The sequence below is a fragment of the Scleropages formosus genome, chromosome 2 (genome assembly GCF_900964775.1).
Source record: "Scleropages formosus chromosome 2, fSclFor1.1, whole genome shotgun sequence".
Taxonomy (NCBI): Eukaryota; Metazoa; Chordata; class Actinopteri; order Osteoglossiformes; family Osteoglossidae; genus Scleropages; species Scleropages formosus.
This window is the reverse complement of record NC_041807.1, coordinates 4,474,211-4,494,626: the sequence shown is the minus strand read 5'-3', so window position 1 is coordinate 4,494,626 and position 20,416 is coordinate 4,474,211. Positions and strand designations below refer to the sequence as shown.

Genomic DNA, 20,416 nt, shown 5'->3' with positions numbered 1-20,416 from the left:
ACTGGTAGAGAATCGGGGTCTTTGTTATTGGATATCTCGTCACATCTATCTGTTAGCATGTTGTTAGCATGGCATCAACTGTAGCGCTTTCGCTGTGCTGTGCACAGGTTCAGATGCAGCGAGAGGTGAAGACATTGAACCCCAAGAGGTGTGTGTGCATGAAGGCTTCACCCTTGCACTAGTGTAGTCACCTCTGTGTGTTTCCATGGCAACCCAGTGTTGTGAATGGTGGGGGTGGGACTGACGAGGGTTGCTGGTGAGAGTATGCTTGGCCAGCTCTGCTTTGTATTTATGTGTGCACATTTCAAGAGGAGGAAGGCAGAAGGGGAAGGCGACATGCCTCACACACAGTTCATTATTCATGAGGTGGGTGGAGGAAAAGCAAGGGGCTGTGGTGGATGCCGAGAATCAGTCTGTGCATGTGTGAAACAAGACAGAGACAGCGGTCATATAGTCACTGGAGTGTGCTCCATCTTTCTACTGTTAAATTGGGAAGGGAAGGAAAAAACAGTGCTCAGTCACTGTAGCATCTGGACTTGCATGAAGATAGTTGACACGGCTATAACGCCCAGCTCCTCGGGGAGAGGGATTTCCTGAGATGGGCACAAGCCCTCCTGTGGGGCAATTGAATTTCCTGTAAAACACCAGCCTGTGTATGAGAGGTAACAGTCTTTTTGGTTCCATTTTCCAGTGTTTTCCGAGCCTGTACCGTTGACTGGATAGCTTTTATGTAGCTGACTTTAAACAAGCTTTTGTTGTCTGTGGTGGAGCTTTTGTGGCATCTCATTAGGGCGCTTGCCCTCGTTTCACGTGTTTACACGTTTCACTTTCGGGTTAAGGTATCATCACTGACATGAATAGACATCATACCTTTAAACTGTGACATACAACTGAGTAATACTATGACTGTATTTTAAAACTGGTCATGTAGCAATGACTAATAAGACATTAAAATCAAGACTAATTTTTGCCATTTGACTTTAGATGCTGGCTGGAATTATTTTTAATTTATGTTTGCTTGCATATTGTTTGTGTTATTCACCACTGTCCTCCAGTATGTATAGTACATTTTAGTATATGTATAGCAGTACAGTACATTTTTTTGTATCCTATATAATTGCTTTCTTGATTTATATTTATGTTAGATATGCTTATATTTTCTTGTTTGCAGTCTATTGTGCCTTGTATTGTATTCCATATTATATTCTATATAAATTATCATTGTGTAACGTTGAAAGTATATTACAGTAAAATACTACTGATCAACATACAACAAAATTTTTATTCTATTTACTCTCTCACTGTCTCTTGCTCTCACCCTCCCTCTGACTTTCTGATAAACTCAGTCAAACACACAGTTACACACACTGGATGCATAATTCTTCCATTTGTACTAATTCTAGAGCCACTTCCTAATGAAGACACAAGACCAACGTGTTGCATCCTTAGTGTCTATCCTCTTCTCAGTGTTGTGAAATGTATCTTGGTCAGACAGTCTTTGTCAACCTCCCATGTGCTGCTCTACTTTGAGCCCCCCCTCTACCAGACAGACACAGCTCCTTTGTGTTGAATCAGGCTGCAGCTGACCGGGGGCCAGCGCTTATGCCTGAAACATGTTTCCCCATCCCACACGCTACTATCACTGAAGTGTGGGGGTTTGCATCACATGATGCCATGTGCTCAGTGAAGGGCTGTAAATATCAGAGCTAATGCTAGTTTGGACCGCATGCCCTGCAGCAGGTCTTCATGGGAGGCTTGGGGGCTGGGTGTTCTGGGCCACAGGTCATGTTGGAAGGGGGGAGTTAGTGTTGTAGGCAGCATGAAGAGGCAAAGTGTTATCTGAAAGCTCCAAATATATGCACAACATGAGGGTGAGCACACCAGATTCCAGGCCCCTCAGACAGATGCTGGGACTTTCCGTGAAACACACAAGTCACAAAGAGCACAGGGTTATGGGACAGTGAACATGGATCCCCTTTACAGCAAATGGTTAACCAAAGCTGTCAAATGTGTAATTGTATGCTTTATTTCCACAAGGGAAGCATCATTTTCTTTCTTTATGATGTAATGATACCAAATTTGGATTAATTCTTTAGAAAGGATGCTGGAATAGATGCACTGCAGGTCCATTGGTCCATTAAACAATTCCAGTCAGGTGCTGCCTGTAACACCGGGACATAAAACGAACACAGACGTGTTTTATTTTACCATCCGGACATGGATGTAAAGTGCAATGATCTCAAAGCAGAGTACAAATACAAGAGCACAATGCTAACAAGGAATTACAGTCAATGGGCGATACAATAGACAGAGAACAAAGAGACTCACAAATATGAACAAGTATAATGTTTTTGTCTAATTTGTTTAACGGTTCTCTTTATCTAGTTTGAGGACTTCTGTCTGATCCCATTTTAGGTCATATTTATAATTCCCAAACTTTCAGTACCACTGTATGTGTCTCGTGTGTCATCAAATATATGTTATGCTGTGCTATGCCGTGTCCCTACCTCTGTGTACAGCAGTATACATTACATACATTAAAGCATTATGTTTGCCAACATTATCAAATCAGTTGTACTCCTTCCGCCATCTGCCTCTAATGGCCTAATCTGGCTAATTTCTGTTGAAATGCCTTTGTTGCATAGCACTATTGGGTCTTAGGGCAGACATTTACACACATTTCCAAAGAGTGCAACAGAGTGGAAGGACATGCTTGTGGGAAGGGGTCTCATAACTCCCACTGACTTCTGCAGCTGAAAGGGTGGCCCAAGGTGGTTGAAATAGATGGCTATTGATAAGGCCTATTGCCTGTAGCTACATATATGAATCAAAGACAGAACATCTGATTTAAGCCCTGTGTATTTCATCTTTTACCTAATCAAATGGATTGTTTTTTGAAGACATGCATTTATTCTGAAACTGATGCCTGCAACACGTTCCAAAAAAGTTAGGACCGTCGAGTGTTTACCACTGTGTAACATCACCGTGTCTTTTAATAACACTAATAAATGACTAATTAAAAATAATGTGGATCCAACCAAAAACAAGATAGTAAAAATGCATGAACAAGCCACTGTGTGTTTAGAAAAATATTCAAAAAACAATGTAGCTGATTCATTAAACATGACAAACCTTGTCTTTATACTGTTTTTGTTTGAATACAAGTCAAAGTAAATTTACAAAACACCCCTTTTTGTTTTTACTAGCATTTTCTGTACTGTCGCAGTTTTTGGAATTGGGGTTGTACGTGGAGCTGTGTTATCTACAGCTGTTTTACCTTGACCAGCAAAGCAGATGTAAAAAAAAGGCAGGAGAAAAAAAAAATCATACTAAATGATTAAATAGATGAATCTCTAATTTGTGATAAAATAAGAGTGTTCACAGTTTTGACAGGTACTGGTAGCCAATTTCAGTTTAAGGGTTGAAGTTGTGGTAGTGTTCATTTTTGGAAGGCAGAATGCAAAAAAAACTTCCATCCGGAATGAAAGACTAAATATCACCAAATTCACTCAGTAGAGTGCTGTGGCCAGGTTGGGACACATCCACTGAAAGGCTGAATGAGTGAAGTGAAAAAACACTCAAAAATACAAAAGATTTTTTCAAAAAATATAATTTATCACCCATTATCCACACCAGAAGCTCCTTTCATAAGTGTCTGTTTCCACTAGAAAAGTTAACAGCTTTGATGAACTCTGGAAGATGATGTCACCTTTTTGAGTCTTCTTAGTGCTGTATGACCTCACCTGCTGAATATTATAATCCTTTGCCCTTGACTTGTGTTATGTTCCTGTATGCATTTGCATTTTCTAGGTTTACTGATTTTTTCACTAATGTTGTTGTGACCCAGTTCTGCTCGGCTGTCAAGCAAGTAGAAAAAAATAAAGAAATAGGGTGATGTTAATAAACAAAAGGGGGGGGGGGGGGGGGGGGTACATAGCAGTTTGAATGTTTCATCCAATGTCCTCCACCCAGCTACCTAAATGTGGGAAGCAAGCTCAGTCCATTAGTGTGAGAATATGAAATGTGTTTTCTTCCCCTCATAGAGGCCTGGGTACGCTGTGGGCTGGATTTATGTGTAGTACATTGTTGTTGAAGAGTATTCACTACATATCATGGTGTAGCTCCTTTTTAGTGTTATAACTGTGCAGTAATGTCAAGGACTAATTATTACAGTTGAAGAACAAACTTGCTGTAGGGACAAGCAACACTCCCATGTGGGATCTTAGGAAGAAACTCATAGCACAGTGTATTCCCCTTTATGAGCATAATATGGAAAAAAAAAAAAAAAAAACAGCTTGAGGAATTTACCATCTATTTGACCAACACCCTTCCCTGTTACATAAATGTACTGGGAATGGGTTGATCATGGTGGGACACACAGAGTTTTGGCAACTGGGGATGATGTTCTGTGTGATCAGCAGTCCTTGAGGCAATGTGTAAAATGAGAGAAAAGCCAGGATGTTGCTCTATTGCGATGCTAAGTGGTTTCCTCCCCACACACATTCCTAGTTGTTTGTTTGGAGCCTCTGAAATCATAAATTATGTGATGACATATATTAATTACACCACTGATATCTATCAGCACCAGTAACAAATGTGAAATACCCCTTGGGCTAATTTAAGTAATTTGGTGTTCTTTGAAACAAGAGTATTTTCAGAAAAATTCCATAGTTAAGTGAATATTTTTGAAAATTAAAAGTGCACATATACTTGGATTTTAAACAAAATAAGAATGAAGTCTAAGATGATTTATGATAATTCAATGAATAATGAGTAATGAACATGTTTAAATCAAATCAACTGATAATCCTGTTTTACATCCTTTAGTAAAAAGAATAGTATTAGAAGCTCATAGATGACATCAAGGAGTCTCAACCCTCTCCTTCACAGAAAGAGCCCCAGTCCTCACCTTCCTTTATGCCAGCCATGGAGGAGTATATTTTCTTGAGGGGCTAACATCTTTATCCACCAATAACATTGTGAGCTTGAGGTACAATGTGTCCTTGTCCCAGGAGGCTGGCTGTTGAGATTCACAATGAACTGCTGAATTTCTTTAATCACTGCAGTAACCCCAGGCAGATGGGCTGGTATAGTCAAATTATGCCCAGAAGCTAGCAGGGTCCTACTTCTCCACTAGCAACCTAACCTTTGTTTTGCTTCTTGTTTTCACATGTAGTTTTAAAGTAGTGCGAAAACGCCAGATCACAAGGCTTTTTCCATAATTTTCCTTAGCAGGTGGAAGGGTAGGTGTTGAGGTGATGCTGCTGCCTCAAAGCGCCTGGGTAGTGCAAGAGAACCAGGGTTTAATTCTTGGTCAGTCTCAATGGAGTTTGGATGTTCTCTGTGTGGATTTGTTCTGGTTTTCTCCCACAGTCAAAAAACTGTGCATTGGTGATGCTAAATGGCCTATAAACTGGCTGACCAGCCATATAAAAGGTGTTACGCCTCTGTGTACCTGCTCTGGTCTTGTATGTCTGGTCCACTTATTGTCCACATAAGAACACTGTGTGCGCCTTTGTCCCATGTTTATCATATCACTCATACACTTCTCTCCTTCTACTTCGCACTTTACATTTAAATTCTCCCTTTTTTCATCCATGTCTGGATGATACAGTAAACTACATCCATGTTTGGTCACATCCAGATGCTACACTATGCATGGCTAACCTGTGAGGAACTGGTGTCCCATCGAGGATATACCCCCCTCCTCCATGCATTCAATATTTCTGGGATAGGCTCTGGTTCACCCTGACCCTATTCAGGACAAGTAGTTATTGAAATTGGATGGAGGTGCTAAGTGCTATCAATACCTAAGCCGCTGAAAGGGGACAAAGACCTTATTTCCTGTTCCTTCTGGATGCTGCGTTTGCAAATCGTACTCCAGATAGGAAGAAGATATTGAATACATTAAAATGTGTGACCTGCTGCTGACATTTCCTGACAGTAATTTTTCAAGTGTTAGAAATGTTTTATGTTTGTTCAGGAGATTTGTAGTTGAGTGTCAACAGTATGATTTCCTTCTAGAACACCATGGATGTTTCAGATGCTATTGTACTGTTGTATTTTAACCTTCTACTGTGAAAGGGTTTTGCCTTCTCATATCTGCCTTTGGGAATATGACTCCCAGCAAGATAACATATCTGAGAGGTTCTTTTCTTGAATGATGGATGTTTTTGTACTAAGCTGGTTGAAAGTCTCATGTACCCCCTTTCACCCACTCTCAGCTCCTCCTGTACATTACTCTTTTTCCTCTGTAATGCTGTTGCTAAGGAACCTGCTAAGCAGGTTCTCTGAGTGAATCAGTTTGGACCAAGGGTGATGAAGTCTATAAGTGAGGTGCAGATGTGGAAATTATATTGTGTGTTTCTCTTTAAAGTGAAAAAGAGCAAGTAAGAGAGTGGAAAAGATTGGGACGTATATGTTTTATGCACGACTCAATGTGAAGAAGTGTTTTTTTTGGCATAGGTGTTTTCTTAATTAGACATCTTTCATCCTTTTTAAATTGGCTGACTGAATAATACTATAACGTTATAATTTTTCTTTTTACCTGTGGATGAACATGAACTAGGGGGCGCGGTGGTGCAGTGGGTTGGACTGGGCCCTCCTCTCTGGTGGGTCTGGGGTTCAAGTCCCGCTTGGGGTACCTTGCGATGGACTGGTGTCCCGTCCTGGGTGTGTCCCCTCCCCCTCCAGCCTTATGCCCTGAGTTGCCGGGTAGGCTCCGGTTCCACGCGACCCTGTATGGGACAAGCGGTTCAGAAGATGTGTGTGTGTGAATATGAACTTTGTAGTGCAGAAGTTTACTCATTTAGTGTAAGCAACATTAGGCTCCGGTTCCCCGTGACCCCGTATGGGACAAGCGGTTCTGAAAATGTGTGTGTGTGTAAGCAACATTTAATAAAGAGAATGAATGCATCAGAGAGGGCTGACTAGGTTTGATTTGGATTTAATAGAGTGTGTCATGTCTGGTTCCGGAAGGAAACGGCAAACCCAAGTGCAGAGCGGTATACGTGGTGTATTTGGGGAAATCCAAGAGAGGAGGTCAAAGAACAGGCGATTGGTCTTCGAGGTGCAAACGTTATTACAGGGAGTATCCAAAAGGCGAGGTCGGTACACAGGCAAGAGGTCGATGATCATAAAGAGGTACAGGATCGTGGGAACAAGGGACGGGAACAGGAATTAGAAGAGCTAGGAGGTCACAAACAACAAGGCTGAACAAGGTTCCATATCAGCTGCTGGTCTAACGCAGCCTTTTATGCCCCAGTCTGCGCTGCGTCCCAGGTGTTCCGTGTCAGCTCAGAGGTGTGGGCGTGGCAGAGTGAGAATTAGTTTAATTAAATCTCAAACCAATAGCATAAAAATGGTTCAAAGCTTAACTGCTCCAGCTTTTAGTCCTTTGCACCAGTCTTTGACATTTATCCAGTGTTACACCAATGCCTGAAAAATAACCAGATATTTCTTTTAAACCAGATTCCATAAGGGCATCATTAGTAGTTTATTTAGAAGGAACTGTTTTCAATAACTGATCCCTCCAAAATAAATGAAAGAGTTTGCTTGATGATTTATTGCATGAGGAACTGACCAGATGATTGTTGCTGGAAATAGTATCTGTTATACCTTTTATTAAGGTAGTTAAACTCTGTTGCATCCCTGAATGTAATATTTTGCAATTGTAATGCAATTGTAGAATTTCATTTTTGTGTCTGTTTGGATAAATGTCTGCAAAGGAAATTATGTCTTCAGCATACTGTCTCATTTTTTTTATTCAAGCTCAAGAACTAACGCCAGACTGCCATGAGTTCACTGCCACAAGGGCTTACAGTGTAGCACTAACTGTTGGGCTCCTCTTTCAGACAGGCTTTGTCCTTTTCACCCAGGTTGCTTATGCCTATAGGCTCAGAATGATGAAAATGAGATGGACAATGAAAACATGCACTCATATGTAAGGTTTTGTTTAGAGGGCTGTGGTTGCAGGACGGAAGGTATATCTTTACTCTCTCTATGTATCCAGGGAAGAACGGAGGGAAACGGCAAGTCTGGTTGACTAGAAAGCTTTTTCATCTCCATGAGCAGGGGGTGGGACAGGCAGTTGTAAATATTTTAGAATAAAGTCAGCCTTGCATCAAAAGGAGAACCCTTCAGTCAGATTGGTTGGCCGACATGTCTCCAAGGATGGGAATGCCAGTGGAAACAGAGACCGCTGGTCCACGAACTGTGAAATGGAACGTGCGACCAGCAACATTCAGCCTCAGTGGTAATGCAGGCAAGTTGCAATCAGCCATGCTCATTAATATCTCCACAGTGAGCCACAGTAGGGCATCACAACCAAGGCATTTTGGGAACTGGGATCCTGGCTGCTTTTGTGTTTTGGCATTAGCCCTTTCCAGACTATGTCAGACCTCATCAGAGTCAATGCACTGCACCATTCACTGCCTGAAAGCCTCATTTCTGATATCAAATTCAGTATGGTGAGGCTTACAGCTTCTGAGAGATTGTCAGAACAGTTTGTCTTTAGTAATCCTGTGGCAAAGTTTCCACTGGCACTGGTTAATGTGACATTGATTTAGCTGTGATAATTGCCAGACGGTTGACTTTTGGGGTACTTGCTTGGTCCATCTTGCTCTGAGAACCAACAGATTTCAGCAGTCTTTCAGCATGTTTTTTGAACAGCATAGAATAGTGTTAGCCAAACCTAAGGGACAGGTCTGTACAACATGGAATTGATCTCCTTCTTTCGCTCCTTCTTGACCCACCCCTCCCTTCTCAATCTATGGATACTCCCTTTCATCTCCTTCATCTATCCTCTGCTCCTCACTCGATGTCTGATGCCAGGCCTCTGTTTAAACTAGGTCATTCTGCAACAGCGAGTGATTGTTCCAGCTATGGACTCTGACTTGTCTATTCCTCAGATATGAAAAGGCCCAACGAGATAGTTATGTCCTCTGCAGCCGTAACCCTGCCTCTTCCCTGTTCTGTCTGGCATGGATTCAATCAAATCCACAAACCAATGGCTTTGCTCTCTGTAGCTGTACCTAGAAACACTCCTCCCACCCTGTTACACCTCCACTCTCACCTTTACTTCTATCCGTCCGCTCCATCAAGTCCATTCTGTCTGTTCTTGTGTGAGCTGGGTTCTGGAGTGAACAAAATTAATTTGAAAGGTGTCAAAGGTTAAACCTGAAGACATCTACAGTGGGAGGCATATGGTATGGAACGTGCTGCATCAAGCACATATGGTGTGTGTGAGACAGACATAGAGAGGACCAGTGGAGGGAGGGTCCAAAGAACGGAACATTTTCTTCAAAGCCAGATATCTTCCTGGGTGAAGGGTGGAGCTGGCCTCCAGGGAGAGGGGCTTATGAAGGGTGGCTGGGCTATCCCTCTGTCTGCTTCATGCCACACTCCCCAAGGTCCCTGAATTGTTCATGCTGTGTTGGCTAGGAGCATTTCCATGTCATCCTGTTTGCATGTAAACTGCCATGGAACTGCATGTGGTGCTGAAATCATGTGAACCAAATGATCATCCCTCCACACTTCGATTTGCATCCTTTATTTCATAATCCATAGACATTGAATCTCATCTCTAAATGTTATATTGTTTCTGTTGTTAGAGCAAACATTAACATACCAAGTAGTAGTTCATTTTTTAGTTTTGCTTTTGGGAGCACTTATCCAAAATGTATAGTATATAGTATTCCTCTGAGTTTATATACTGATTCTCTTTTCTAGAAATGATATACTGCTAAGGAATTTCCCACTTTATGTATAAACAACAAAGATTATTTTTAAAAAACTCTTAATTAGCCCTGTTCAGTTTGATTTAGCTTAATGAGTGGTTTATATTACTAACAAACAAATAAATAAATAAAGAAAAAATGAATAAAGCTAGGGGGTGCGGTGGCGCAGTGGGTTGGACCACAGTCCTGTTCTCCGGTGGGTCTGGGGTTCGAGTCCCGCTTGGGGTGCCTTGCGATGGACTAGTGTCCCGTCCTGGGTGTGTCCCCTCCCCCTCCAGCCTTACGCCCTGAGTTGCCGGGTTAGGCTCCGGTTCCCTGTGACCCCGTATGGGACAAGCGGTTCTGAAAATGTGTGTGTGTGTGTGAATAAAGCTAAAAATGGAAAGTCAGTTGTTCTGCTCTTTTTAGTATTTGCATTTATTTACTTAGCAGATGCTTTTCTTCAAAACAACTTCTAATAAACTCTACACAGCATTACTAGCCCACACACCTACTGGCAGAGATTGAACCCATGTCCTCTTGCACCATGTAGGCGCTGTGAGACAGCAGCACTACTTGCTGTTCCACCATGCTACCCATGCATTGCTTTCAGAGAAAAATAGATGTATAAAGATGTTTTATGAAGTTTTTTTTTTTAAACAGCCTTATGCAGTTCAGATGAAATTACGTCACGGCAGGAACACCTTGGATATTACAAAATTATTTGGTTATTTATTTGTCTTTATGTAAGGAGTTTATCTTATTTTACTTTTCAAAGGTCCATCAGCAGAGAAGGCAGCAATCTGTGTATTTTTCAGACAAAGACTGTTTATAAGCAGACAAAACAGGCTAAGCTCTGATTACTTGCCTTGCAGTTACAGGGATCTCTGTTAACTGAAACAACTCTTAATCTCAAAGAAGGCCAGAAGATGAACAGAACCCTAATGAGACCTAAACACCAAGGCTGTGCCATATACCGCGCTCCAGTGTATTCTTATGGATGTGGATAAAGATGTGTTCAGTAGTCTACTCATACAGGTTAATCTTCCTGACTTCTCTCCTAATCAATCACCCATATGCGTGCTCACTTACACACACATACACACTGATTTCAGCTTTGACCCGAGGTCACTAGCATTGGTTTGGTGCTCTGCACTGCATTTGGCACAAGGAATAAGGAGTTTCCTGCATGTACTGGGGAAAGCCATGGCAAAGGGCTGATAAAGTGGGCCAGGGATCCTGAGCAATGAGGATACAGGCATCATCATGTGGATTTAACCTCTTTCAGTTACACAGTGTCTTGAACCATTGCCTCTCTTTAATTCATTTGTTTTTCACAGGTCTCTTAAATTTCTGTTATCCACACTGAAGCCACGGAGGCGATCCGAGAAAATTTCAGTAAGTTTTTTTTTCATCATACTTCAACATCCTTTCTTGCAACAGTAAAAAAAAAAACTCCAGTTACCGTGATGTCCCTTCAGCAGTAAGTCCTTGTCTAGCACCCATCAAAAAATACATATCTGCAACTGTTTTAAGTTTTCCTGAAGCTTTGTGCAACTTTCAGCTGAGGCCCAATACAGCTGAAGCCACCTGATACTGTGTGTCATGGTTATTGTGAAGCTTAAAATAACAATAATTTAGGAAAACAAAGATATTTAATTCACTCGTTTAGGTAACGCTTTTCTATAACGCAACTTACAATTATTTCCTGATTTTTTACAGCTGTTTTTTTTTTTTTTAACTGCAGCGGTTTAAGCTAAGTTCCTTTGCTAGAGTGCTGCAGCTAGGATTCAAAGCAGCAATCTTTGGGTCCAAAAGCTACAGCTCTAACCACTACGCTACCAGCCATACCCTAAAGGTGGTACCCAGAAAAGCAATGAAATGTTTTTCTGTCGCTTGGATCCAATTTGGTTTCTCCAGTACATAAAGATTCATGCTGACTTTTTGCTGGGAAGGACGGGAGGATTACCACTGGGGCTCCTGCCTCCTGGCCCAGACCCAGAGGCTCAGTCTGCCTCAGTTTAGCTGCACGATTGAGCAGAAGCTCAGGGGCGTCACTGCAGTTGGAGGATTCATCTTTGGCTGCAGTGTTAAAATGTCTTCCTTGACTCAGAGTATGTGCTGGGGCTGCAAAGAAAAGGAGGGTGATGGTGTCTGGGCTACAGGGACCTACCCCTGCTGAGTTTAATGGGCTGTGATGGGCAAGAGGGTATTTATAGCTGGGAAGAGGGAGGCACTACTGTGTGGGGGTTGGATTTAGAGGTAAGGGTGGGCGCGGTTGCCATGGGCACCATCACTATCAGTTGCAGGCCACTGCCTGCTGAGAGGAGTCTCACATTTTGGTTGTTCAGGCTTATTGTTTCCACTTATAACCTCATTTCTCAGCATAATCTCTCATCCACACGTACCTAGGGTTATCACCACACTCCATGGTCATCCTGCCTCTGAAGGGTTTTAGGAATGTGCTGTCACACATGGTGGTGTTCGTGGCCTATACCATCCTGAACTGAATCACTTTTTTGTAACAAGTGTCATGACACCTGAAAATCGGACTCGGAATGAACATAGTGGGCATCTCCCCCGGAGCCACTCAGCCACATCAAGCACACCTGAACCCAATAAACACTAAGTCCCCAGCACCATGAAAGGCATAAAAGGAGTGATGGAGAACCGTCTGTTTTGGATTCTTGATCAGTTTTTTACGGCGCACTCTGGCGATTTCATAGTGATTCTCATTCTGTATTTACTCACATGCTTCTTAAGTTCTGTTCACAGTGTGTTTGTATTCAGTGGTGTCACTAGGGTTGGTGTCAACTAGTGCAGTAACTCATGGTATGTGTCCCCCCAATGGACCTCCTCCCAAACCAAACCATACAGATTCCTTAGTAATTTTTTTTGTACTAATGTTACTCGTAAATCGTAATTCCCGTATATCACTGAATGTAATGGCAATAGTAGTGACATAAACAACTAGCAAAATTGAAATTCTACCTTTAAATTACAGTATCATATGCACAACCTAAATGTTTTTACATTTACATAGTTTCTTGTGGTTAAAGTGAAAATTCTCTAAGAAAACTATAGAACTGAAAGTAAAAACGTTTAATAACTACATCAAAACGATGTTTATTTTAACGTTATTGATATAGGTTCACAAATACTAATTGCCACAATACTGTAGCTAAAACACCAGAAAATCAGTGACTATAAAAACAGCAGCAGCGACGAAAACAACACCTTTTAGCGCATGCAGACGAAACCACATGATTCAAAGCATCATTGTAGCTGGCTAATAATAAGAGCTCTGAGCAGAGTGCATTAGAAGGTTCAAAATGTAAATTAGCATATATTTTTAGCCTTGTAGGTATATTGATCTATCTATGATGGGCTTATCAAAAATGTTTTTGTTCTTATTACTAACTAGAGGGATATTTTTCTAAAAAAAAATTTTACATTTCTGCTGAAACAAGGCACACAGATTTTATAGACACTCATTTTGGTTTCACCCCCTCTGATGGTGTCACCCGGTGTGGTCCGCAGACCCTGCGTGATGCCACTCTCGATCTGTCCTCCATGCAATTGGCCCAGTCTCATGTCCCTAACTAGACGTCAAGTTTCTGTGCACACTTTACAATACTAGAACAATCAGCGCAATGTCACTCTGTGTTTTTTGTCTCATTTTGGCATTTTCTTTGTTTGCGCAGTGCACAATAAATGCACGCTGCTTTTGAGAACATCACCCTTTTCGTCCACACAGCAATAAATGTCTGTGTCCCTTTTATCTCTGGGCATGACAATTTTATAGCCGTTATTGAATTCATTTAATATCATTGTCAACAGTCACTTGTCCCCTGCGGGGGTCACGGTAAGCTGGAGCCTTACCCAGCAATACAGGGCACTAGGCCAAGGGAGGAGGGGACACACAGTGCAAGGAACCCCAAGCAGGACTCAAACCCCAGCCCTGTCACACAGCAGGCACCAGCTGCATCCACCGCACCACCACACAGTCATGATTTAAGCTCATTTTTTTATGTTTCTGTTTAAAACAGTAAACCGACCTTTTTAAAAATACCCAAAAATGCTGTTTTCTCATTTGGGGTACACTAATACTCTCAGGTATAGTATCTTTCTCTAAAAGGATTTTTAAAACTGATAAAGAAGGATTTATTTGATGTGTTGTAAAATGGTGATAATGACCTTGTCTTCATAAATATATTTTTACAAGACACTCCTACTCCATTAGTCTTGAGGTGCTTATCCATTAATTGCTCCTGTATTGGTTTAAATGGCTCAAATACTTAGTCAATATGAATAACAGCTAAACAACAAAGAATAGTTAGTGTTTTATGACATATTTGTAACTTTGAATCACAAAATTAATTATTGAACTTCAAAAAATATATATTTATTTTTACATATTTTTACTTGTTTTTTGCTTTGCACTGATATGATATCTGCCATATGAATTGATATACTATATATGCATGTACATGGAAGCTGAACCTTTTACTTTTTGATTAGTTTAATTTTTGGGATTAATTTGGTATTTATTATGATCTTCTTTAATTCCTCATGTATTCCATTGTAATATAGAAAGAGACTGTAACCTTTTTACATTTACATTTGCATTTACATGTATTCATTTATCACATACTTTTCTCCAAAGCGATGTATATCTCATAGAAAATACAATGTGTACATTACATTAGCAGAAAGAGACACCTAGATGCAGATGTGTGATTCTCAAGTGCACTTAGTTTGTTTCTTTCCACCATATAAACCAATCTTCATCACATGAGTAGCTGCATGAAACTTCATCCCAAGTTCTGTGTTTGATCAAAACAGCAAAGGAGTCGGGGAATAGCTCTTCATGGTGGTTTACATTTACATTACAATCACGATCAGCTTGTAATGGATGTATAATGTGAAAAATAAAAATGTATTGTTTTTGTTTTGGGGGTGCGGTGGCGCAGTGGGTTGGACCAGGTCCTACTCTCCAGTGGGTCTAGGGTTCGAGTCCCGCTTGGGGTGCCTTGCGGCGGATTGGCGTCCCGTCCTGGGTGTGTCCCCTCCCCCTCCGGCCTTATGCCCTGTGTTGCCGGGTAGGCTCCGGTTCCCCGTGACCCCGTATAGGACAAGCGGTTCTGAAAGTGTGTGTGTGTATATTTTTGTTTTATTTTCCACGAAATTAATTAAATTTAAAGTAATTTAATTAAAAGAAACTTTCTGAAAAAGAAAAACACCTTGAAAATGTCTTTACACTAAAACAAGTGAACAATTAACAGATAAAATCGCACCAAATGAAATGCAAATGAAAACCCAAAATCTCACTTTGGTTTCAGTCACACCTGCAGTAGTCCTTCAGCTGCCACACCCTGGTTTTGCTAAATTTCGCCCATTTACCTCCCCATTCCTAATTCTAATTATTGTTAATTGTAAATATCATAGCAACATGTTGAAATCCTCCTGAGTATGCAGCTTTTCATCATATTCTAGGATTCAGGTCTGGGGCCTTAAGGTTGTGCCTGATCTCTGAGTGCTGCAGGGCATGTTCAGTGCTGACAGCTGGGTCCACACGGAGCTTGGTTTGCGGAGGGCACTCATCACAAGTGCATCTAGTTATGTCTACAGATATGTATACTCTCTCAGGAGCCACAGATATTTCCTGGCATATTTGTAAGTTCTGTATGTGGATTCAGGCTGTGTCCAGAACTACAGGTCAATATCCCTTCTCCCTTTTCTTCGAAAAACTCTGGAATGGGCAACCTGTGATCAGCTGTCTACATTCATCGCTCAGGAGGATCTTCCTCCTCTTTTTCCCTTTAGCCACAGATGTTGTCTCACACATCGCTGCCTGCCTCTCGGACATCTCTGCCTGTATGTCTGATCACCAACTACAACTTAACCTCTTTAAAAAACTGAGATCATTCACCTTCCAGCTAGCTCATCCTCCTCATTTCACCTTCCTCTTTGGTTAAGAGCCTGGGAGAAATTACTGACTCAGGTCTGTCTTTCTCTCAGCATATCAACTGGGTCCTGCAGATAATATACACAGGATCTCACCTTATCTCACTACAAGCTCTACCCAAATCTTGTTCCAGCCCATGGTGACATCCTGCCTGGACTACTGCAGTTCTCTCATTTGGCTTTCTGTCCTCTGCCATCAAACCTTTCTGTCTGAAACCGAATTTTGCCACACAAGCTGTGTTTGACCTGTTGAAGTGTTTCTGTGTATCCCCCCCTCCTCATCTCTTTCCATTGGCTTCTTATAGCTGCCTGTATCAGTTCAAGACTCTGGTTATGGGCTTCAAAACTATCAACACATGTGCTCCCTGATATCAACAAGACCTGATCCCTCACTACATCCCAACCAGACTGGTCTGCTTTTCCACCTCTGCTTACTTTGTGGTTCCATGCATCAGAGATCTAAAAACAAAAATTTCATTCTGAATTTTTTGGTCAACTCTGTTGCACTCAGGTGGACTCAAGTCAAAAAGACCGAGACCATCTTGCTTGGTAAAATGCATCACTGGATCCTGGGATTAGTTTTAGCAGTTAGGGTAAAAGTGAAATGAGCTGATTAAATGGAAACATCTGTCCATCCAATTTCAATAACTACTTGGCCTGAGCAGGGTTGCACTCATCTGACACCTACCTCAGAAACACTGGGGACAAGTCTGAGAGGGTTTACACCCTAGATGGGATACCACTCTGTCATAGGGCAGCCATACACATACTAAAAGCGTTTTAGGGTCACGATCTACCTGAACAGGTTGAGGATGTCTTTGGACTGTGGGAGAAAACCCGAAAACACATGGCAAAAACATACAAACTACAAAGACTGAGCAGGAACCAAACCCACATTCTCTCACACCGCACAGGTGCTGTAAGGCAGCAGCGCTATTTGCTTGCCATGCCACTCCAAGCAGAAACTTCTGAAATGGAAATCTATGCTTCCAATAAATGACACAGATGAATGACAATGGTATGGACATGGACAGTGGTTTCCATGGTAGCATGCTTGCCAGACAGTGATGAATGAAATTGTGTGTAGGTGTATGTTTTGTAGTGAGGGATGAGCCTTTCTTTAGAGCTCTGTCCTATTAAAGATCATACTGACCATGAAGAGTTTAATAACAGGCACTGACATTTAAGACATAATTTTCCAAAAAAATCAGAAATGTAAAACTGAGGCAATAATATTCCACAAAGGGTTGGGGCTTCACTTGGAGGGTGTTAGTACCCAGTGCCAAGCCAGCCAGTGGGTTTTAGGGCTCCGCCCTATGAATGCTTGCGGGATTCTGGGATGCGCTGACGTTCTAGCCTCCAGGGGAAAGAGGCTCCAGCTGGAAATGTAGGCCAGCTGGAGTATCACACAATTGAGCTCTCCATTTTCTGTGAGGTAGGAAGTCTGGCATGGGTCTCACTGAAGGTTTCAATAAAGATCCTTGTTTTGAATACCTGTGTAGATCCTGGTGATTTTCCAAAGCATTCATCATTTACTCTCACAAAGGGATTGTGAAGAGATGGGATTCAGGAACTGCTTGCTGTGCAACTTAATGGAAAGGAAGGCATTCTTAGAACAAAAGAAAAGGTTCTGATAACATCATCCTCAAAGTCTTCTGCCATGAATCGGCTCATTCTTTAATACTGACATACATCTGGTAAAACAAATAAAACAGCAGCCTCAGTGGCTCAAGGGTTTTTTTTTTAAATTGGTGTCATGTGACCTTTTATCCATGCCTTCACAATGTCTGCATTTTACAGCTCTTAACCTGCTTACAGAGCCAAAATAATTGTCCCCAATATAAACACAGGTCTCTCTGTTGAGCAGGTTTGAGGCTTGGCCAAAGGTGCATCACTGAACCAGCTGGGAACAGGACCACAAACACAGAAATTTAATCACAGAAGAGATGCAGTCGTGGGGGCGGCAGGAGGGGTTGCTGGCTGCGATTTCACTCCTTCTGTTGGCATGGGAGGAAGTGTGCACAATTGAAGTTCCGCTGGATCGTAAGTGGAAACAATGACAATGCCAACAATTACCTTGATTATGACAGAAAAACATATAATTATAGATGGCATGAAGTATATCCTAAAAATCAGTAAACAGATTTTTTTCTGAATCATTAGCCCCATAATAGTCTTTATTAATGACTACATATTTTCTACTTCACAGTGTAATTAATAGTCATAAACAGGAATATTTCATTTCAGATATGCTTAATGTCTTAATCATGCAAATTATAATATTTAAAATAATTTTAAAGATTATAAGCATTTCGCACAATGCAAGAACTCTCCAAACTCTTCATGAGCTGTGAAGGGACATGTATTTGCTGAAATAACATTCGATAAACAGCTTCATGGATGCTTCCCAGAGTAGTCTTCAAAATCATTCAAAAGAGTAATAGTAATTTATTTTAATGGAAATACATAAATACATTAAAGTATGATATATGATTGATAGTATATTATTAACTTCACTAAATGGTGAGAGAGGGTTAGTTTTAATAACATATTTCACTTTGATGAAAAGAGTTCATTTGCTGTCCTCAGCATGTACTATGATAAAATGCAGCAACATAGACATATTTGTACATACAATGACAACACCCCGGACTTGCAGTATGGTTTTTCACTAGTTTTTCTTCAGTAATTTCAGTTTAAAGGTTACAGATACATTGAATTTACACTGGCAACTGATTCAGGTGAACTTGAAGAAATAATTGATTATGTAATTATGTATTACATTATGTAATTGTATTATGTACAATTAAAAGCAAGATTTTTACTATTGCTACCATTTGTTGAAAATAGGAAATAAATTAGTTTCAGTCCTGAGATAGAAATATATTCTGATATCTAGCTAATATATTTATATTGTATGTGTGTGTGTGTGTGTGTGTGTGTGTGTGTGTGTGTGTGTGTGTGTGTGTGTGTGTGTGTTCAAATGTTCTGGTTTCTCCCCATCTTGTAACACATTACACACAAAGAGCAGTTACTCTATACAATATGGCATAATGTTTATGTAATCATGTCAATGTTCATTGCGGATTGGACAAAGCCAGATTTGTTGTTTATGCAACAATCTGGGATTCAAAAGATCATGCACTCCACTGCTGTGAGTTGTATTGATTTTTTTCAATTTTACATTTACAGTAATTACCTATATATTTTCTTTACATTTATGATAGGATATTTGTAGAAAACGGGGGGTGCGGTGGCGCAGTGGGTTGGACCGGGTCCTGCTCTCCAGTGGGTCTGGGGTTCGAGTCCTACTTGGGGTGCCTTGCGGCGGACTGGCGTCCCATCCTGGGTGTGTCCCCTCCCCCTCTGGCCTTACGCCCTGTGTTGCCGGGTAGGCTCCAGTTCCCCGCGACCCTGTATGGGACAAGCGGTTCTGAAAGTGTGTGTGTAGTTGTAGGAAAACATTCTTTCATGAAAAAATATCCCTTGGATTTTACAGAGTTGTCAGCCTTATCATCTAATTACTCAAGTGCATGAAGTGACCTTGGCTGTGTGTCATGTTTAATTAGAGAGATATATGAAGATGTGTGCATGATGAAAGACTGAGAAAGGAGACATTTTATTAGAAAGAATATGTTTTCCACAAACAATTTGTGTTCAATTCCACAGATTTTCTAAACTTCAAAGCTTGGCGTTTGTCACGCACAAACACATTCTGGCTGAAGCCACTCATCCCAAGCGGGGTCGCAGCAAGCCGTAGCCTCACCTGGCAGTGCAGGGCTTGGGGCTGGGTGGAGGGGGCGAGGAGACACACACAGACACAAGGCACCCCAAGTGGGCCTCGAGCCCCAGACCCACCGGAGAGCAGGACCCGTCTAAGCCCGCTGCGCCACCGCACCCCCGCACCCCAACACCCCCACACCTTGCATTTGTCAGAAAAGAACAGTTTACTGGAAGATGCAGTAGATCATCCTCACCAACCAATCAATCACAATAGCTATATATTGCTTATTTCAGCAGCTAGCTTATATACAAAGACATGTTAATCACACTTTCTCATTTTCAGCCAGTCTAAAATAAAGTCTAAAATAAAAATCAGTCTAGAACTCACTCATCAGGTTTTTCAATTATATGTATATATGCATGTGTGTATGTGTATGTATGTATAATTTGTTCCTGTCCATTGTATGCTTTCTCTTGCTAAAATTTATAATGTATCCCTTGCAATTCATAAACACTGAGCTTCAGTGTTTTTCAGTTTATCAGTAAAAATTCTTTTTTCCCCTCTCTTCATTTTCTTGTAGCTGAAGTTCCCATTGCAGTTGTTTAGTTGTTTTGTTTGTTTAAAATCTTAATATACTGTAATTACCAATAAAAACACATTAACTCATTAAAAGCTTAAAGCAATGAAAAAGTGCCCTAGTGTCTTCCAGTATCTAACACTGTAAGCTGAATGCAGTAGAATCATTGAATCTGTCCAAATGTAATGGTTTGTCTGTCTAACATCACACGTATCCTGGCTGTCTTCTCCCTGTCACTGTCTCCTCTGGAACTAACAGCAAGGATCCAGCAAGACTGTAAGTCCTGATTAACCCTAATTAATCAGCCTACATATTTCTGTTTTTGTTAGTGAATCACTGGGGTGTGTTCTTTACAATGAGCCCATGTGCTCTTTTATCTATATCTGTCATCAGCAAAGAGGGTGCAGTGATTTAAAAATCCTACCATAGTAG

General features: G+C 41.1%; 1 protein-coding gene across 21 annotated transcripts in view; it reads left to right on the top strand.

The window, feature by feature from the left end:
* The window catches only part of nfasca (neurofascin homolog (chicken) a), an 82,635-nt gene that overhangs the window by 24,646 nt on the left and 37,573 nt on the right, over positions 1–20,416 (top strand). For 12 of the 21 annotated variants that reach the window (XM_018758667.2, XM_018758657.2, XM_018758654.2 and 9 more), the window contains exons 2-4: positions 11,057–11,114; positions 17,551–17,726; positions 20,243–20,260. In XM_018758667.2, coding sequence (XP_018614183.1) covers positions 17,630–17,726; positions 20,243–20,260 — 115 coding nt within the window. In that variant the 5' untranslated portion in view covers positions 11,057–11,114; positions 17,551–17,629. Of the gene's footprint in view, positions 1–297; positions 367–400; positions 663–11,056; positions 11,115–17,533; positions 17,727–20,242; positions 20,261–20,416 lie in introns of those variants that run through there. The other 9 variants (XM_018758659.2, XM_018758656.2, XM_018758666.2 and 6 more) reach the window with 5 other exon arrangements.